General features: G+C 45.7%; 1 protein-coding gene across 1 annotated transcript in view; it reads right to left on the reverse strand.

Annotated features, from left to right (window-relative positions):
- LOC133346675 (uveal autoantigen with coiled-coil domains and ankyrin repeats-like) overlaps positions 1-21,083 on the reverse strand; it is a 30,340-nt gene extending 9,257 nt beyond the window's left edge. Inside the window, 14 exon segments of the mRNA XM_061558459.1 lie at positions 1,041-1,139; positions 1,708-1,752; positions 2,287-2,415; positions 3,431-3,550; positions 4,553-4,630; positions 5,094-5,122; positions 5,816-6,021; positions 7,754-7,860; positions 9,230-9,300; positions 10,696-10,753; positions 11,824-11,888; positions 12,605-12,693; positions 15,148-15,272; positions 19,929-21,083. Of these exon segments, the coding sequence (XP_061414443.1) occupies positions 1,041-1,139; positions 1,708-1,752; positions 2,287-2,415; positions 3,431-3,550; positions 4,553-4,630; positions 5,094-5,122; positions 5,816-6,021; positions 7,754-7,860; positions 9,230-9,300; positions 10,696-10,753; positions 11,824-11,888; positions 12,605-12,693; positions 15,148-15,272; positions 19,929-20,237 (1,530 nt within the window). The 5' untranslated portion in view covers positions 20,238-21,083.
- Between the last annotated feature and the right edge of the window lie 315 nt (positions 21,084-21,398).

The raw sequence follows: 21,398 nt of genomic DNA on the forward strand, positions 1-21,398 counted from the left end.
TAAAATAATATTAACCCTCTCGAGCATCAATTATTACTGAAAGAACCAGAATAAGTCTACATTGTAGACTGCCAGTGCGCTCACTCGGGTTAAGAACCAGGCAACAGTCTGAATTATAGACTGCCAGTACAATCACCAAGGTTAAGAACCAGGCAAAAGTCTGCATTATAGACTGCCAGTGCGCTCACTCGGGTTAAGAACCAGGTTACAGTCTGCATTATAGACTGCCAATACGCTCACCAGCTTAAAACCAGGCTACAGTCTACATTATAGACTGCCAGTACATTCACCAAGGTTAATAACCACGCTACAGTCTGCATTATAAATTGCCAGTACACTCACCCAGCTTAATAACCAGGCTACAGTCTACATTATAGACTGCCAGTACACTCACCCAGTTTAATAACCAGGCTACAGTCTGCATTATAGACTATCAGTACACTCACCAAGGTTAATAACCAGGCTACAGTCTACATTATAGACTGCAAGTACGCTCACCGATGTTAAAAACCAGGCTACAGTCCACAATATAGATTGCCAGTACACTCACTCCGGTTAAGAACCAGGCTACAGTCTACATTAGTGTTTTTTTAGTTTAATTATTTTAATTTTATAATTTTTATTCACTATTTATTATAATTTTTCTATCTACGAGACTTTATCTCATAATCTAACTGGATTGTTACTCTGAATGACCGTATACGTAAAGACCTAAGCGGTGGAGCTAAATGGCTGTGTATTATTGCGGAATTAATTTAAATGTCATGGCAATTTTTTGCAGATTGATCACAGATAATAATAATTATAATCATTTCACATTGTAACCTGCTGCCGCACAGTACTCGCTCACTCTCCAAGACAGAGAATGACTCAGGACCACGAGGATGAACCACAGACAAGTGGAAAAGGCAGCCAGGAGGTGAGCCGGTGCCAACTTCCACCCCCAAGCTCTGTGGTCCTCTATATATTAAGGTGTTATCGATGATGACGATGATGTTGCTCCAAAGGTTAGTATTGGATACCAGTCGTCAAAGTCTCACCGCTGACGTGTCAACAGCCTTCTTGAGCTTTTTGATTTCTTCAACGATCACCCACATGGCCTCTTCTTTTTCCCCCAGCTTGCTCTTCAACTGAGCGACCTGAAACAGAGAAAAACCCACGTGCTTTTTCTTCCCGCAAACGTCTGCTAGAAATGCCACATTTAATCTTACCTTATCTAGATTTATATATGTAGCGCCTTATTCCAAGGTGCTATACAGCAACTATAACATTGTACATAAGATGATGGTGGTGGTTGAGATAAAGAGTGGGGTTGTAATTAAAAGTGGCGGTGTAGTTATGGTGCCAGTTTTGAGAACAGGTCGGAGTAGTTAAGAAGAGGTTAAGGTTGGGGTAGTGATAGGGGTTGGGGTAGTGATAGGGGTTGGGGTAGTGATAGGAGGTTGGGGTAGTGATAGGGGTTGGTGTAGTGATAGGGGATCGGGTAATGATAGGGGTTCGTGGGTAGTGATAGGGGTTGGGGTAGTGATAGGGGATGGGGTAGTAATAGGGGATGGGGTAGTGATAGGGGTTGGGGTAGGCTTCGTCGTAGCTGGGGGGCGGAAGCAGGTTCGTGAAGATGATTGTTTGTATCGCACCATTCAATTAAGGGGTGGGTCTATATTATTTTAAATCATCGTGTGTTAGTAGATCCACGCGTTTCCTTACTTCGTTGTTGAGCTCAGCCTTCCTCTGTTTATCCGCTGCTTGCCTCTGTATAAATGTGAACAGGAAAACAAGCGCGCCTTAAGCCGTTTGTGCCACTCTACAGATGATTTTCATGGCAACTTCGTCACTAGGCGCACACGTATTGTATCGAGTCATTGATTAACGTCAACTGTTTCGTTCACAACACATGCAACGCATTGGATCGTGTGCGTGAGAATTCATTAATTATAATTCGTTCACATTTTACGTAATGAGTCCACGAAAGTAAACTTTTTACTTTACCAGGTAAGGCCCACTTAGCTATGTAGATTTTTTTCACAAGTGACCTGGCCACAAATGATAGCTGAATCAAGTGGCTTATCAACTGAGAATTTATAGCAGCCAAATGTGGAAGGAAAAACCACAGGACCCGGATAAAAATCCACACAACCACCCCCGCCAGAACATACAAACTCCAAATATACAGGCGCCAGGGTCGGGATCGAACCCACGGCCTCGTGTATGCCAGGCGAGATAGTTAACATCTCGCAACCGTGGCGTCCAAATGGGCCCGAGGTTGCATGCACGCGGAGCGCCCACCTCGCGGATCTCCAAGCTGCGGTTGGTGAGCTGCGTCTCGAGCCCGTGCGTCTTGTCCAGCAGTGTGCGGTGCTCCTTGCGGAGCTGAGCCAGTTCCGCCTGCAGAAGGGTGTTGTCGTCGTGCAGGGCCTGATGCACGCCAGCCAAAGCCACGGCAGAAACAGGCCGCATCGTAGCAGCCGACCGTCACACCGTTATCCCAAGCACTTTGAACTATGTATGTTGAACTTCTTTCGCACCGTACGTAGCAAACCATGCTAATCGGAGGTGCAATTTGCAAGGTTAGCACGTAACGTTACATATGACGATATGGTTTATGGACATTCTGTATAGCACATGTAGAGAGAGGCCAGAGAGACAGAGTTGGGGGAGGGGGGCCTGATGATAATTACATTTTTATATTTTGTGATGACCCCTTTGTATGTCTTTTACGGTTTTTACAGGATTGCTATTGACCTTTTATCACAATTTCTGTGTGTTTTACCCCAGTCACCTTTTGACAAGGGATGGTGAGGGCTCAATGGGCTCTCACCTGGCTTTATATCAATTACACGAATGAACACATTAATTAATAACCTCCTCTCTCACACAACGCATAATCCAATTGTCCACCACTTCCCTCTCTCCCATGATGATCCACAACATCTTTCCGACACGCTTCCAGGCTGTGTCCAAAACTGAATATTCAGTACACACAGTGTGTGTGTGAATAATACTAGTCTAAGTACACAAACGAATGAAAATTGGTAAACCGAAGCTCCCAGCATGTGCAGCGAAACGTCAGACATTGTGCCAAACTTCGATTTAAAGCTTTCGTGACTGCAGGGATTCATCTTCTTGGTTCTTTCGGTAAAGTCACGTAGAAGGGAAATAATAAAATAATAAATTTTAACATAATAAAATAATTCTCACGACGTTTCGGAGGCAACACAAGCTTCCGTCTTCAGGTGGAACCGTCACAGCACGATAGCTGTATCAAGTAAGATAAATTTCAAGAAAACAGTCCTTGTATATATACTGGTTGACTTCACTGAAAGAACCAAGAAGATCGTGACAAACAACGTGCAGTACAACCCAACAACACATTGGAGAGCTTTACAGAACTGTGAAAAACCTACGCAGCCATACATGATGAATCTGTTACCTGAAGGGACTGTCGTTCGGCAGCCAGCGGGGTGTAGAAAGCCCCGGACGTGTTCCCCGACATCGGGGAGCTAAAGCTGACGTTTTCGCTGCCGGGTGACGACAAACTGCTGCCGATACTCTGAAAACAACACACACACACGCAAACCAATTCAGCCTGCAAGCTCTTAACATAGAGTGTCCACATCCGGCTTTAAGAGGTTTTTCAAACACTTCTTCCGCTTCACTATTTACATTGTGTTGGGGGTGTAGAGGTGGTCAACACCCTGCGCCACGAACCCTACGGTCTGAGTTTGATTTCCGGCGACGGACAAACGTCAATGAGCAGTGACATCTAAACCCGTCCCCACCCCCAGGCCTCGTCACCAATCCGCACTGACCAGCATGGTGAAGTATGTTTAATGACGGGTGTGATGTGGGGTGGCCTTCATTCATCAGTGGATTGACCAACAGCTGTAAACTATTATTCTCCGTCGTTCTCTCTCTCCTCGTCAGTTGCTAGACGTTGGCTGACGAGGAGGCTGGTCAAATTTCTCCCACCTCTTCCTTTCGCTAGTCATTGCGATTGCTTCCTGTAGGCCTCTGTTTTTCTCTTTTAAGTCCTCCTTCATGCCTTCAATTCACCGTCTGTGTGGATGTCCAATAGTATCATTACTAATATAAGATTATTACAGTGTGTGCACTTATTGCTGTCACATGTGTGCATAGATGTAAGTTTAACTTCTTTCGCTCCGTACAAAGCCAACCGCGCTAATCGGAGATGCGGGGGAAGGACAAAAATCAAAACTTAAAAAAGCATTTCTAAAGCAATTCGTTTTCAATCTGGATTTTAAAGCGCATAGCTCCAGCGGCTTCCTGATTTTGGAAGAGTGTTCCAGACGGCCGCAGAAGCGCCTCTGAAAGCGTGTGATGCAGTGATCGATTTTGTTCAATGCCCAGCCAAAAGACACTGCTGCGAGAATGACCGGAATTTGTGTGATGATGGTGTATGCTCCTTGACGAAATCAGCAAGGTATTGTGGTTCATTTGTGGGAAGCATTTTGTGTGTGATGATTGCAACCTTATAATGCATTCATTCGGCGAATGTAAAACTCGAGTGCGGTCCACCCTCTCATGCATTAACCTGGGCTGAACTGAGGGACGGTGGAGGAGCAGGGGCTTTCCGCTTCTTGCCAGGGTCATTCCGGTCCTTCCCTGTGGCCTGCACGGCAGCGGAGGGTTAAACACCACAGCCCGGCACAGACCGCTCGGCTCTACTGGTGATGATGTCGCGCTGCTGTTGTTCGCGATGAGGCGGGGGTGGGCGACGGTCATGGGACTTGAGAATTTGAGATGATGCCGGATGAGAGGGGAACTACTCACTAATAGCCCTCCGACCGTGATTTCAGGTTGCACCGCGTGCTGTATGAACTAGAGTGCGTGGAGTGGAACGTCAGACATCGTGCCCAGCAACATGTGGTGCGAACGGAAAACGCATCGGGAGAGCTATACAGAACAGCCTCGAAAAGCTACACAGGAGCAGGCATTCTACTATATATGATGCTATTATAACCATTACAATTTTTTTTTAATCTGTGCTAGAATATGTTTCAATAGTACATTGCTTTTACATCAGCAATTAAGGTTTATGAGCAGGAATGGTGAAGTCACAAGCGTTTTCTCACCTGCACAGCTTTCACGTTGTACTTCTCCCCTGTTAAAAAAGAAATTCAGTATTAAATGACCACCAACTCTACAAGGCAGCTGCATGGGCACTCTGAATACCAGTCCCAATGGTGTTGACGTCTTGGCAGTGCAGTACATTGCCAGAACTTCAGCATAATTCAGCTGCAGTCGAGTTTGATTTTCATCATTCACCACCAGAGGGCACTCTTGGCTCAACATTAGGTTCTTATTTTACTCCAGTGGTTATTATTCTCCCCAAAACTGGCACCATCTTGAGGGGTAGCTATGCATTATTCAAAATAATAAAATCTAACAATTTTTCAGGAGAGCCTCACTGTTTGTAAGAACTCATTCTGAGGAGCCCTGTTTGGGATAGTTGGCCAATTCTTTCCTTGAGTATTTTTGCATTTAATAAAAAAACGAATGCTACATGTGAAGAAAAGAACACTAAAACTCAAGCAGACTTCCTGGATTGTTATTCTGACTTTCTCTCCTGATGATGCTTGACGACATAGTTTCTAACCTGCTACATTTATTTGGTTTGCAAAAAAATGTTGTTATTACTTACCAGTGAACCGAAACAACAACAATAATTGGCACGCTTGCGTGCGTGCGACACTTTTAATTTGTCGTGCGGTGTCGGTCGGTCGGTCGGTGAAAGGGGTCTGAACGAGAAACATTTGGCCGGCCGAATCGGGAACCCTGCTTTTGTGAGACGCACCGGGGTGGTCGTGTGCGGCGGCGGGTACAGTGGGGAAGCCGGCGGCGCCCTGCAGCAGCGCCAGCATGTCCGGGTGCCCCGACAGCTTGGCATGGTGGAGCGCGTCGTGGCCCCGCGAGTCGGTGGCGCGCGTGTCCGCGCCCTTCCGCAGCAGCACCTCGGCGGCGTCGCAGCTCGCGTGCTCGCACGCCACCATCAGCGGGGTCCTGGGCGCACGTGACAGAAGCCGTCCCTCTCAGTGTAATGAGGATAATGATAATAATGACTGATTAACTAACTTACTATTTTTTTTACCAGGTAAGGCCCACTGAGCTATATAGCTCTTTTCAAAAGCAGCTTAACCACAAATGATAGCTCAACGAAGTAGCTTATCACGTGGACATTTATAGCAGTCAAATACTCTAAACACATGTTTCTACACGTGGAGGGAAACACCAGAGAAAAATTACACGCAAACAAGGGGAAAACATTAAAGCTCCGAATATACAGGTTTCAGGTTCAGGATTGAACCAACAAACTCCTGTATACCCGGCGAGGTAGTTAACATCTCGCCACCACGGCTTAAGTTCATAGACACAGGGGCAGGGAACATGTTATCCCTACCGAGTGGCGACTATGAATTTAGAATAATATTGATGCACACAACTCAGCATTACCCATTAACGCGAAATATAATGTGCGTGCCAATTGAGTAAATCACAGAAGTGACCAAGCGCACTAACATTATAAACACAGTGTGTTGCCTGGTGGAAAATATTCCTTCCGAGCACACGATAAGTGCAGCTAAGATTCTAACAGTACTGGTTCAGATTCCAGTTGCTGTTGATGCGATCCAGGACTCAGATATTAACTCAGATCGCTGGGATCATAGCATAGTGCGTTCACCCCTACAACATTGCTCCCCACGTATGCAAAAGCAAATGTACGCACACACACGTGTTCGTAAATACAAGATCATTGCACAAGCACACAAACTACCTCATAACCCAGGCATAGGTTATTCAATAGTGCAAATTCAGCATTACATTGACTTCAATAAGCTGCCAATTCAGCCTGTCAGACCGATGTGTCAAAGTTCGTCCCACATTACGAAATACCACCATTGTCACTCTCCAGAAAAAATGTGCTAATTAGTCATGCACAAAGACACAGGCAATCCGTTACAGCACAGGAAATTCGTTTTGAATTTTGGACAGCAAAATTGAAGCCAAATGTCCAATTATGACAGCGAGGATAAAGCTCATTTGGTAGAGCAGCAGGGATCTCAATAATAATAACATTGTGAGATCACACTGAAAATATAAAACCTAATCTCCATGATAATTATCCCTGCCTTCCAACATAACAATTACACAGGCCAACATTTCAAGCGCCGACTTATTCTAAGCATTCTCTCTGCTGCTCCGATGAAGAGCCGTAAAAAGTCAAAACGTTAGCTTGCTAAATGTTGTTCCGTCACCATATAGACCGTTCGCAAGAAGGTGAATGGCGGCTTGGCAGTCGGTGGACGAAACTCGGAACATATTGGCTGGCAAATCAGGCAGCATGCCCCTAGCAGTATGACCACCGCAGAGATGGCACAATGAGAAATCAATCATGCGCGGGAGCAAGATGCATTGCAACATCGTCGCAGGAACACGAAAGATGGTGGCGTCGTGAAGAGGCGGCCTTCATCCAGCAGTGCAAAGGACATGGCTGCTGATTATGTACATTGTTTTTTCGCACCGTACGTAGCCAACCGTGCTAATCGGAGATGCGGGGGAAGGACAAACCAAACACCAAAATAAAATACAAAAAGCATGATGATGACGACAGGACAGCATTAATGACGATGCTGGAGGGGGGCTTTTTTTTTATCAATCTGTTCATATGTCACTCTCACAAAGATCTCTTAAGCTTCAGGCAAAGAAGGTCAGGCAGGCCCGCCCGCCCACGCACTTGTTGTGGTTGTCGCGTCCGTTGACCTCAGCGCCGCACTCTATGAGGTGGCTGCACACTTCGGGATGGCACATGCGGGCGGCCAGCGCCAGCGGAGTACAGCCATCCTTTGCAGGGGGGTCGAGAGGGTAGGGTAGAGTTAGGGGGGGGGGGGGGGGCGCAGAGAGGGTAAACCACCAGTGAGGCCTTTCAACGGAATGTACATATTGTATGTTGGACTTCTTTCTCACCGTACATAGCCAACCGTGCTAAATCGGAGGTGCGGTTAAAAAAAGATGCAGTCAATTTTCTCACAACAAATTAAATGTCACGAATGTACTGTGAAAGTAATAAGGTGTATCTATTATTTTTATCTTTTACTGGATAACTGCCCGAATAAAAAAGTAAAAAAACGCCCGAGGTTTCCTTAAGGTGCCCCGCCAAGCAGTGTGACAACGCGTAGATGTGTCGATCGAAATCGATTGTTAAGTTCAAAAGTTAATCGGGCACGCGCAAGAACCAGTTACTTTGTAGGATGGCTCTTCGTGCACGGATTATACACGTGTGAGATTGAACAAATGGGACAGAAACAAGCGAGAAAGACAGAACAAAGGAGAAATAAATAAAACGAGGAAGACGGAACAAAGGAGGGGGGGGGTACAAACGAGGCACATGACATTACCTATTGTGTCATCTATACTGTACAATCTGGATTGAGAATTAATTTCTTTCCAACTGATATTTGTGTTTAGTTTGTTGTCCTCCCCCCGCACCTCCGATTAGCACAGTTGGCTGCGTACGGTGCAGAAGAAGTTGAACATACATAGTGTTCAGATGGTAACAAATTAGACGTACAGAATAGATGATACCATAAGAGGCCGACTGTACAGACTACAAATTAGAAGCACAAATGAGATCGTACGAACAAGATATATATCTCAATAAGAGCATCAAATGGTGACACTGAATTGTGTCAATTCATCAAAAGAATGGGTAATAAATCGTGAGATTGCCTCGTCCATTCACCAGTGTCGCTAAAGTGCAAGTTACGCACCGAGTTTGCGCCTCATGGAGAGGAAATGGATGCAGTTTAATGAGGCTGATATTGAATATCTGCGAGTCGTTCTACGAGCTTTGCATTATTTACGCGTACAACCTGTTTCAATGTTGCTCAACAGCCACGAGCCATTAAAATGGAATACATCCTTACAATCAATGATGCATGTCAATGTGTGCCTGTCAGGCCGCAAGGGTTACAATTACAATTGTGATAACCTGATAGCCTGACACATCAGGACGCGTCAACGTTGCGTTGCCCGAGTTTATAAAATTCCCAGCCCACAATCGGGAAACGGTGAAGCGATCGTGAAGCAAAAGCCAACACACATTCGCATTAATATTTCACGTCTTTGACGTCGACCGTAAAACCTCCGTAGGTGCGAAAGCTCGCGTGCAAACGTGTCGAAGTGGATAGCGTGCGCCGCGCGGTGAACATACTGCATCCTGGGAATTAACGGGAGCCTTGTAGTCGCACAGGAGCTGCACAGAGGCAACGTCGCCATGTATGGCTAACGGGGGAAGGCAAAAGCACAACAAGAGGCGTTATTGGTAATGGCACGTTTCATCCAATCCATCATCTTACGAGCGCATTGCAAAAATCGCACAATATCCTTGCTCGGCGCGCCATGGGTGAACGAAACTGATTGCAGAGTTTTAACCAAGTTCAGCTTCGAGTACGTTGTCCACTCACACATGAGAGTATGGCAATATCGCATGAAAAAAAAACATGCTGCTGCTCAGGAAGTCAAAGGGAATGGTGGCGTAAAAAAATTGGCAAAAAAATACGTGAAGTCCGGCTCTTTGCGCTGCTAATTAAAGTGGTGCAGCTGGAAGCCTTATGAACAGTCAAATTCCCACGCAGCTACTCCTGCCAAACTAGGGGCTGCCATCTGCAGCTTCTGAATGGATTTGGGGCCTCCTGAATAGGTGCACACACACACACTCCCTATTTTCATCCGCTCCACACACCCCTCGCTCGGGCTCTGTTCAAGCTCCCAAACAATTGGGCCGTTCATCGGCATCGCTGAGCAACAGAGGGGCGACGGGCGGGAGGGTGCGCATGGGGCGGGGGGGATGGAAGGATTATTGTGCTCTTAATTTGCACAATGGCCACTACGGCTTGTACCCCACCATGGCCACCTCCCCATTAACTCAACCGCAAATCAATTGCGCACAAAGCGGCCAGTCGCCTGTGAACGTGTCCTCGCTACACGCGACACGCAAAACACGTAAGCCGAACGCGGTCAACTAAAAAAAAAATGCTCGCAATCCGGACGACTCAATGCTCGGCCGTAATGAAGTTAAAATAAAGGAAAGTTAGTTTTTTTTGTTGACACCGACATCCCACCCACCGCCTTCCATCTCCATTCAAATTGGTTCCTTTTGCTAATTTGCTAATCTGTGCATCTTTAATTGAATTGCTTTTCCTCTGTGCCCATAAACATCAGTGCTTTTTCAGAGAAAAGGGATTAGTGTTGCTTCTACGCGGCCAGGAAATGGTGTTGCCACGAACCAAAATGTAAATCCTTTGGATTAGGGCTGGGAGGAGGCTTGCTTCCATAACCCCAGCTGGAGTCGGATAACACGGCATCAACAAGCAGGGTTTATTCTGAGTGAGTGAAGTAAAGAGAAATGTTTCGCTCGCCCACAGCGCCACGTGAATGGCCGTGCACAGCCAAAGCTGTGGGGGGGAGGGGGCTTTGGGAAACTGCTCACGGAGCATTCGACACAAATATTCTTAGGTTTTTTCGGTAAAGTCACGTAGGTAAAAAATTAAAATGAAAATTAATAGAAGTAAAATAAAATAAAAAATAAAATAAAAAATAAAAATCACGACGTTTCGGAGGCAACACAAGCTTCCGTCTTCAGGTGGAACCGACACAAGCCCATTCACTGCTGCTCACCTGCATAGTGCAGAGCTGTGCGCCCGGCTTGGTCCAAAATGCTTACGGGGCTTTTGTACTGTGGAAACAAGTCAGAAAACTTTACATTTCGATTTAAAGCTTTCGTGACTGCAGGGATTCATCTTCTTGGTTCTTTCGGTAAAGTCACGTAGAATAGAAATAATAAAATAATACAAATAAAACTTAATAATTATTTTATTATGTTTTAAAAATAAAACATAATAAAATAATTATTATGTTTTATTTGTATTATTTCACGTAGAAGAGAAATAATAAAATAAAAAAAATACAACATTTTAATTATTTTATTATGTTTTAAAAATAACCAAGAATAAGTCAGAAAACATCAAGAACGTGTCAGCCAGATCACTCCTTTAGCGGGTATGTGGCGTTCCACACTGGGGGTGGTTTCAAAGGCAGGGGTGGATGGATGGTGGGCTGAGTAAGTGAGATGGGCGAGCGGGTGAGTTGGGCGACTGGGTGGCAGAGTCAGTGACTAGATGGGCGAGTCAGTGAAATGGTGAGTGGAAGGGTGAGCGAGTGTTGATAATGTTTTAATTTTATGAGATTTAAATTTAAGGGGGAAATATACAAAAAACGAGATAAATATTTGAATACTATTTGTATTTTACCAGTTAAGGCCCACGGAGCGATACGGTTCTTTTTCAGAAGTAATCTGGCCACAAATGATAGCTCAACGAAGTGGCTTATCACGTGGAAATGTATAGCATACATATGTAGAAAACACAGCCGTGTATGCTTACAAGCACCGCACATATGGCACGCGGCCATCTCAAGGGGCAACCGTAACTAAACTCAATAATGCGCTGTGCTCTTTTGTTCATAGTCTAATATATTTTGTACCTATTTTAGTACACACTGGTCCAACCAAAGAAAGATTGCTTATGTATTCTGCACATGATATCAACTTTGCACTTGACAGAGTGCCCTTGCAGTGCACTCGGATACAAAACATATCTGCGCAGAGGCACGAAACAATCCCACAATATTGTCTACTAAAGCAGGAGCGGTCATTATTTGTGTTATGGTATAAAATGTATTCTGTGCACGTGTCCGCGTGACTTGGGCGCCCATCGGCGGTTTACAACTGCAACACGTGGTGCTTGCCTGCAGGAGATGCCTCATGCATTGGCTTTGACCATTTTTCGCCGCCAGATGCAATGCGGTGCGACCTGGAAATAAACGCATCATATTACAGGCGGAGAGTTGGAGTTGATTGTTTTCAGTCTTTATTTTATTTTTTAAAACAGAAGCCTTTGTTTATTTTTTTAATTCTATATTTAACATCACAGGGGGATACAAACATAGTGTTAATGGCCAGCACATCGGGCTTGCGATCTTGGAGGAGGTCGTCAGTTCGATTTGATCTCCTGGAGCAGTGTGGGTAAGCCCAGCTCTTCCAAGACATCCCGCCAGTGTAGAAGAGTTAGCCAAGATACCCTAGAGAGGGCCTCTCTATGGAGCTCTTTCTTAGTGGAGGCCCTTTCCGCCAGCAGCGGCGTGAGCAAGGCATAAGCAGGGCTGCACCTTTACCTTTTAACATTGCTCCCAACATATATATTAACTTAAACATTGTTCAATGTCCTGACATGTCACAGTTAATGGAAGCGGAGTTAATGTATCAAAGGAATGAAAGAAAACAAAATTTCCTCTCCCACGAGCAACCCCATGCACATTTTCTTTAGTGGGTTGTTTTGAAAACTTGTAACAGATAACAAGTGAACTCAGGATATCGATGGGCAGCAGATTACATAAACAGTGAATTAAGGACGGGAAATCGTTAAAGATTCCATTTGCTGGTATAATAAATCTTTACAAGCTTGCCAAACTACACAAAGTGAACTACTTTAATTTTCATCTCCGTCAGAGGGACTGCACACAAGCTCACCAGACCCATCAGTGGCCCCAGCGTCCGCCCCGTTTGACAGAAAGATATCCAGCAATTCATCATAGCCCTTCGCAGCAGCCAAGTGGAAACTACACGCACGCACACACACATAAAAAAACATCATTATCCATCACCATCAAAAACGCTGTCATATACTTCAACTCGGGACACCGGATTTGCAGTTCTCGAGGAGAGGAGCACAAGGAAAGCACACAAATGTCAGACTTGCAGACGTTATACCGCCAACTTACACGTGTTGCGTCGTTCTGGCCAACAGCTAATAGCGTTACTTTTACATGACCGAGGCCTTCCGAAACACGTTCGTTTGCATCTAGAGTAAAAGTGCCATTAATAACAGTTCATACGTGTTTATTTGCCCACAGGTACATTCATGAAATATTCACGATGATAATTATAGGGGGGCTTCTGATAAACGCTCTACCTCCTCCCTCTTCTGCTCTATTTAAAAAAAAAATGTCAGGCTTTTAAAGATAGACAACGTCTGCCTTCTCAACCCTGTATTTAGCTCCGGGCTGGTCCTAAGTCTGGCCCCTTCTATTAGGGGGGGCCCAAAACGAAGTGACATCGTAAACAGCAGAATGCTCGGTCACAGAGGACGTCGCTTGGATGATAACAAACAACTGTTTGTCGATCTATCGGCTGAAAATCGATTCTTACGCTCGCAGTGTATGGCTTGGTTATCGTGCGACGTGAGAGCGGTTTATTTACGACTTATATGCAAACGCCATCCAATTAGGATAATGGAGCCGACAAGACTGTACAAAGGAGACATAGAAAAATGTGAAACACTACAAAGTAGGCAGTAAATATTCGACAAAAAGGAACCGTTTATTGAATTTAATTGCAACCCCCGCATCGTGACAATGAATAGAATCACTATGAGTAATCTGGCAGGGGGGATATTTACATGCTTCGAAAACAGCAGCATGCAAAGCACAATCGTTCAGGATGATTTATGTAGAGAAAACAGGTCAGAGGATAGCAGCAGCATTTGCCTTTGTACTATGATCTGGAAACAGTTAATGAAATGCCCACTGATTATTATAAAAAATGTTTAAAAGCCTCGATACGAAACACAGAGAGGTTGTGCAACCATTATGTGAAAAGAAAAAAAATACGCTAAGCGGCGAGGGGAGAGAAAGAAACCTATTACGTTTTTATTGCCAAGTTTGAGTCCGCTCAAACGGCCTTTCTCACGAACGGTTATATTTTTCAGGCCCCCCCCCCCCCCCCCATTTTTTTCAAGCAACCCAAAATTCCAGAAAGACCACAAATATCAACACCATCAACAGTCAGCACCTGATCCCATCTGTCTGGTGCACACGTACAGTGCGTCAGCCGTTCTTTCTCGGAAATGTGCAGACAGTGGGCTCCAACGCCTTAGAAACTTATTCAGCTGAAAGGCTTTCAGCGCAAATGTTTCCCCCCAGTCAGTTACAGTATTTTATTAGCTTTCCTAACCCATCGTACTATTTAAAGTCTAAAACTTCCTTCTGATAAACGTGGATTCCTTCCTGGGTTTCAAAGTTCCCCGTTGTATGGCACCACGTGTAGGTTTTCGCGGCCGTGCTGCACAGCTAGTTCTATGTCATGTTCTTGGTTCTTTCGGTAAAGTCACGTAGAAGGAAAATAATAAAAATAAAACAATAAAATTCTCACGACGTTTCGATTGCAACACAAGCAATCGTCATCAGGTGTAAAAACCACAGCAAGACAATTTTAAAAACTGTATAACTGGCCGGGGGAAAAATGTGAAATTTTTCCTTGCTGTGGTTTTCACACCTGATGATGATTGCTTGTGTTGCAATCGAAACGTCGTGAGAATTTTATTGTTTTATTTTTATTATTTTAGTATTTCCCTTCTACGTGACTTTACCGAAAGAACCAAGAATATGAATCCCTGCAGTCACGAAAGCTTTAAATCGAAATTTAGTTCTACGTCGTGTTTTTTGGGATGTGTACTGCGTATTGTTCAGTATCAAGTGCGACAATTCAGTGTCATGTCCAAACATACTGGGAACTTTTTTTTAGGAACTCATATCTGGAGAAAAACTTCAGACATGGTTCCAAATAACACAACAAGTTAATTATTATTATGGTTCTTTACCCAGGAAAAGCCACAATGAGTCTCAATGCTATTTTTCAGGAGGGTCCTGCCAAGTTGTTCGCAGGAGGCCAAAAGCAATGGGAAGGAAAATGTTCTGCATTGGTATGTTTCGCCAGTACCACTGATATTGTGCGTTTGTCTCTTTATATATGGCAGGAAACTGGAGAACCCGGAGAAAACCCATGCATAAGAGGGGAAAGAACATACAAACTAAAAACATAGAAAGGCACCCAAGTCATCATGCCACGGTACAACCTGAAAACACTTTGGCGACCTCATTCGCCGTTGTACCCTCCAAAGGGTAACGTTAGTGGCTCCAGAAAAGTCAGCGCCATGCCATATTAAGGGCGCCATGGGAGATTGCCCTGCCATTGGGAGGGGACCACCACCAGGAGATGGAACAGAGCTCACTCACGCCGACTGTCCCTCCGCGTCGAGCTTTGTGGAAGAGACACCCTTCTTCTGCAGAGTGGAGGACACGCGTTCGGCGTCCCGGCTGTCCACGGCATGCAAAAGGCGATCGTCGTACTTGTTCCACTCCTAGGGAGGACATGAGGCATGACGAGTGAGCACGGGGCATAGGAACACAACTGTGACGATTCGTTACATGCGTGTCACCGCTCTCCACGGCCTGGGGAAAAACCCACGTACGGTCATGCAGCGTTGGGAATCCAGGCTAATGTGAGCATTGTATAAAACCGTCAGACGGGAGGCTGGCCCCTGGTTGTCAGCAGACTTGTCACGAATAATATTTTGAAAATATAAAGCGACGAAATACAGGCCATCTCAAGAAGTTGGGATTCTGCCATATTATAATTATTAGCAGACTGTACTTATAAATTATATATATATTTAATATTACTCTTGATTACCCAGGAAAGACTCACAGAGCTTCAACTAATTTTGGAAGGGTCCTGCCAAGTTTTGGCAGTAGGGGGAGAAATGTTGCTTTGTGTGATCCTAATTGAGTAATTTGCAGGTCTTTTTTTTAGCAGTGGGATGTTTGGCCAGCACCAGTTACATTAGATGATTTGTTTTTAGCTTTGGGAGGAAAATGCAGCACCTGAAGGAAACCCATGCAGAACACGGGGAGAACATTCAAACTCGACACACAAAGGCATCAGAGTGAAGAGTCGAACCCAGGACAATCTTGATATGAGGAACAAATATTTCCACTGCATCACTCTGACAGACACCCACTTGCAATCCAGAGGTCACCGTTGCTAAATACCCAGTGCGGCAGATAATATCACGGCCAGATTTCTTAAAGTCCCCCCAAGTATAAATGGGCACACCAGTTTGTTAATCAGCAGGAAACTTGGCCGTGATACTCCAAGACGTCCAGCCAACGTGGATTAGGCCAAAAATATAATCTAAAGCTTCGTCTAGTGAAGGGCCTTCCGCCAGAAAGTGAGCAAAAAATCGCAGAGCTGCGCCTTTATCTTTAACTTAAGACGCTGCACAAGGCAGCTATATATATAAAATACTCTTTGGTTCTTTCGGTAAAGTCACGTAGGTAGAATAAATAATAGATCACGACGTTTCGGTTGCAACGCAAGCAATCTTCATCATCCTGCAGTCACGAAAGCTTCAAATCAAGATATATATAGTTGACACAAACTACAAGGAAATAAAGATAGCCCGTTTGCATGGAGATTATATAGATATATTTAATATGCATATATTTACCTGGATTCATTTTTACGTAATTAACAAAGAAATTAGTAATTACCCTCTTCTGAAAATTGGACTATCAAAAACCCATGTGCTATGCGTTGTAAGATTTAGCAACTGTTTTGCCAATTTCAAAATCCAAATCCCCAGACGATGCTCCAAGTATTCCTTTGCAATAGAGAGCATGTCATTGGCATTTGAGATTTCTACTGCAGAGAAGCACTCACAATTTATCAACTGCAGCGCCACACAGCTCCTGATAAGTCATCAACGCACATCCAGCTGCGATTGCAGCGTGAACACATAACCTGAGTTTGCAAAAGATTAATGTTCATGACACTCGGCGACAAAACATCAAGATGCATGCTGGGTCATTTTATATATCCGTTGTTTTATTTTTTGACGTTTATAAATGTTATGTTGCACTTCTGCCAAATGTAGAACACACACACAGACACAACAGGAAGCCACTCGGTCGGTTAATTTAGTGGCACCGAGCTTAGGGGTGCCAGATTCCGAACTGTAGTGCTCCAATAGGACGGGATGCTGATGGATGGACTTGACCGAAGTGTTATGCAGGTTCAGCCCATGCTCAGTGTTGGGCTGTGAGCAACCGTTATTTATGAACATGGCGTTCTCTTAAAAAAAAAATCAGAGGCGGTGAGCCCGAGAGAAAAAAAATACACAATATAAAACTTGGCGCACATTTTTCAGCCTGCGCCAGAGTCAATTTAACGAATGCCACCGCTGTAGTTTCATGCCACCAGTATTACAACCATAAGCACAAATCGTGAAGCATTGCATTGCTTTCCATGGCAGTGACATTTGCTTCCAATGTTTAGTTTTCCTGATAATACATTTTATTGTAAACTCGAGGCAGAAATCCAAAGAAAACCGACAGGGCGCAATCATCAAAGAGCTTAGTCTTAAGAAGGGTACTTCAGCTCAGCTTCTGTTATGATGTTAAGCTTCTTAAAAGTGTATAAGGTTATTAGAGAAATGAAACTTTGGCTCAACGTAGACAGATTTCCAGTCTGTAATAATCGGTCTGAAAACAGACCCCTTCCGCGTCGTACTAGGGCTTCCAAAAGCAATGCTGTAGCAAACACACACACACACAAAGAAGGCTGGGCCACACTCAATGAATACTAGAGTACGTGCACGAGTTCTTCATGAGGAACGATGCAGTACAAATAAAGAATTCACGAGGCATACTGCGATCCGCGCATTGACGGGGGTGCACGCTGGCGGTATCGGGCTAAAACACAACGGCAGGATAAACTACCTCTTTGGGAATTGCTGTGCCAGGATGAATGCCTTAATGCTGTGTTGCTACAAATGGGGTGTGTTTCATAATGACGCTCAATGGGATGTTCCGTGCTATTTTCTATATAAGGAACGAAACAGTAAGACTTCTCCACAAATCTGGCTGTCGCCTGATGAAGCTAGTTGTAATTACTGGCGAAACGTTGTACTCGGTTTGTAAATGTTATGGCTTGGCTCTCCAACACACCGGTGTGCTGTACTAGTGACGAATTGGTATGTTCTGTTTACGTGACAACCCTTACTAGTTGGCTGTGTCGGGTGGTGGCGGGTTTTAACTGACACATTTAGCTATTTACGCGATCTAACCCAAAAAACCCTATTATGGATGATATTGGTTGCGAAAGCCTACATGTTAAACTATTTTCTGATTGTATGGAGTGGAGATGTAGGAACAATAATGTCGTCATCTCCTTTCAATCTGGGGGGTTGGCGATCCAACAACCTCCTTAATCCATCACAACTTTTGAATTCGATCAGTCAAAGACAAAACAAGTCGAATGTTACATGGCACCGGGTGCTGTTCATCTCTCTTCCCAAACGAGAACGAGTGGTGGAGACTGCGTATTACGACTGGTCTCTGAAGAGCAAACCCTTTGGTTAATTCCCACCAATTGCCACGACCCTGTTAGGCTGATCGGCTCAGCTGACCCCTGAATGGGGTTTCAACTTATGTATTCCTGCTGGAAGGCAACCACTCTGCCACATCACTATGACAGCATCATTGGCACGAGTGACCGGGGAAGAACAATTCTTGCGGGGTTAAAACCTCCCCATGTTGTGTCTTGGTGGGTGTTTGTGACTATTCTACGCCAACACTGGTCAGTGGGGGCTTGTGGGTTGACCGCTTCAGATATCGCTCGCAACCAATGTGACCAAAGACTGGGACTCGAACTCAGGCCCCTGGGTTCAGAGCGCAGTCACGCCGACCACTGCGTCATCGCCCCCCCCTCCACCCTCCACTGAAGCACAGAATAATTATGGGGTCAGTTGTCTGTTTACTTCCGCGAGATTATTTATATTCCGGCTTATATTCATTCACCATCTGGACCCAGCCAAGACACCCTTTGAACTTCACTGCCGACCAACCCACACCCTCGCCTGCACAGCGCCCTCAGCTGGATGGACAGCTAACCGCAGCCCTTTTTCAGGATTTCATTTTTGCCTTTTCAAATTGGCTCATTCTGGCAGCATTGGTTAACTGTCTTCTGCTGCTGCTGCTGCATGCTCTGGTGTATGCAGGCATGTAGCTGTGACTATGGAACAAACAGATGAGGGGAAAATATATATTCCGTGGCGGACTTAGCGTAATCTGATAGGGGCACGACCTCGCAATCTGCTATACTCGTTACGCCCCAGGGGACAGGCAAGACCCTGTTGATTTGGTGGTGTCAGCGTTTGAAATAAGTCTCAGTCACTTCACACGGGACCTTGAACTGCCTTAATTGAACAAGTGGCTGCAATTAGGTTCTCAAGCGCAATTAGATTCCGATTCACCGTTGCAAAAGTGTGTGAAAATAGCAGGATTCTCTGCACCACACTGCACTGATGGACAACATTAGGATATAAATGAAAAATTATTGTCAAATTCATTTTGCACAATGCTTACTCTCCATAAAATACTTGTAGCGTAATTGCTCACCAGACTTAGCACTTATGCATGACAGAGTTGTTTTAAAATAAATAAATAACAATGCCAATATGGGGGCTACTCCAGGTTATCCACTTACAGTCTCACATATTTTTCTTGCAAAAAAACAGAAATTTACTGCTCGAAAATTCACACGCAAAACCACATGAATTGCACGGAGCAGCGATCCAGTATGGCACCGTAATCTCTTAATACAGTAGGCTAAACTGTATAATCCCTATCGCATGGAAAATGTAGACGTCAGATTGGGATGCCAGCTGCATGCTGTAGGAAAACTGACAATGTCTAATTTTAACGCAATAAAATTTAAACTTGACTTTGCGCAAACGCCAACATTTTCGGAGCAGAAGGCTAACCTCCTGTTGAAAGCGATACCGTTCACATTCAACACGTTCCAAAGCCATGCATTTTTGTTTTAAGTGTATGCGAAGCAGATAAAATAACAGAGACGAGGAATGTGAGCCATGTTTGGCTAAACTGAAAAGAGATGGGCGATGAAGGGTCACGCGAGGTCGGTGGTGCGAGGCTTGCAAAAAGACATTACGTACGGTCCTGGAGGAGTTGCAGAGGAGAAACCGCTTCATTTTTCGGCACCGGTTCAAGCCGTCGGCGAAAAGCCCTTCCTGCCAGCTCCCGGCAATGAGAGGCAGGCGAGCGAGCCCGCGAGCATTCCCCCACCACGACCTGCCGCCCCACGGACCCCAACGGAGCTTTGCAGCCACCGCCGGAGCAGAGCCACCCTTCTCCCCACCCCGAGCGACCTCACCCCACTGCTCGCTTCTCCCCGCCGGCGAAGCCGCAAAGCTCCGGTCCTGACTCTCACTTTCCCTTGGGCGAAGCGGGCATACCCTGGGCATGCATTGGGCGCTGCGTAAAACGCACCGGCTGTTACGAATCTGCGAATGCGCCGCCAACGAAATGCACGTCGCCGCTCGTCGGCGCAATCGAAGCGCTCACGGGTTTTCCCCTGAAATACGCCGCTCGGATTCGCTTGCTGATGGCATGACAGCGTTCTCTGCTATCTACTCTTTGAGTCCCTAAAAACCTTGCTCTTCTCCAGCCCCGGATCTAATGCGCTACCCCCCCACCCGCCCCCCGCTGCGATCGCTTGCCTGCTTATCAATCCGGCACGCTGCACAGCGCAGCAGCTCTCAGGCAGACGATACAATGGTTAAAACATTTAATAGTCAACTCACGGCTACAGTGAATTCCTGCCACAGCCACAGGCTATGACGTACAGCGCGACAAAGGTAAACCCCCAAAACTGTTTGCTCCGTGCTCGTTTCACTGAAGCTTAACCTTTTAACTACACCCGGCTCCCTTTGCAACCATTTCTCTTATGCATTGGGCTGCTTTCAAGTGCCGCAGTAGACACGGCGGAAAGAAGTGAGCCTCGGACACATGCGCACACGCACGCGTGCACGGAGGCTTATCTGTTAATCAATTTCCCTGGGCTCTCAACTGATGCAGCAGCGCAAGCCCTCACACGTTTCACCCACCCGTTTCACGCACACCCGGCCCCCACGAAATCCGCCCTCAGCCAAAGACACCCGGTATGAAATTCTATCACGCGAGTTGTCTTGCTGACATCCGCACGGTCAATGCAATGCAGAGAGAGAGTCGGGGCGCCCAGCGCCCAAGCTGCCCGCAGCTTCTCTCTCCCTGTCCGTGCCCGTGTTGTATGGTCGCTGCCCCCCTCCCCCCGCAGAATGCAGACCCTTATTTAACGCCGACCATAATCCCCGTCTCCCCACGGACAGCCAGTGGCCAATCCAAGCCCCACCACGACAATGCTGTCAGTGGGGGCTGGCCAATCAGCCTCCAGTTTTGTTGTTACTTTTTTTTGGTTGCCCACCCACACCCATTCCCCTCGCTTCCTGCTTTCTTTCTGAACAAGATATCACACCATCCTTTCCGAGTTCCAGTTTGCAAGTGTCACGCAATCTTTCCGAGACCCTGACCGCCACTCCCCCCGCCCCTCGACCTCACCCCAACACCTGCCCCCCCCCCAGTCCCTA

This window comes from Lethenteron reissneri, chromosome 24, assembly GCF_015708825.2.
Source record: "Lethenteron reissneri isolate LAM-NWPU_2019-01 chromosome 24, ASM1570882v1, whole genome shotgun sequence".
Lineage (NCBI taxonomy): Eukaryota > Metazoa > Chordata > Hyperoartia > Petromyzontiformes > Petromyzontidae > Lethenteron > Lethenteron reissneri.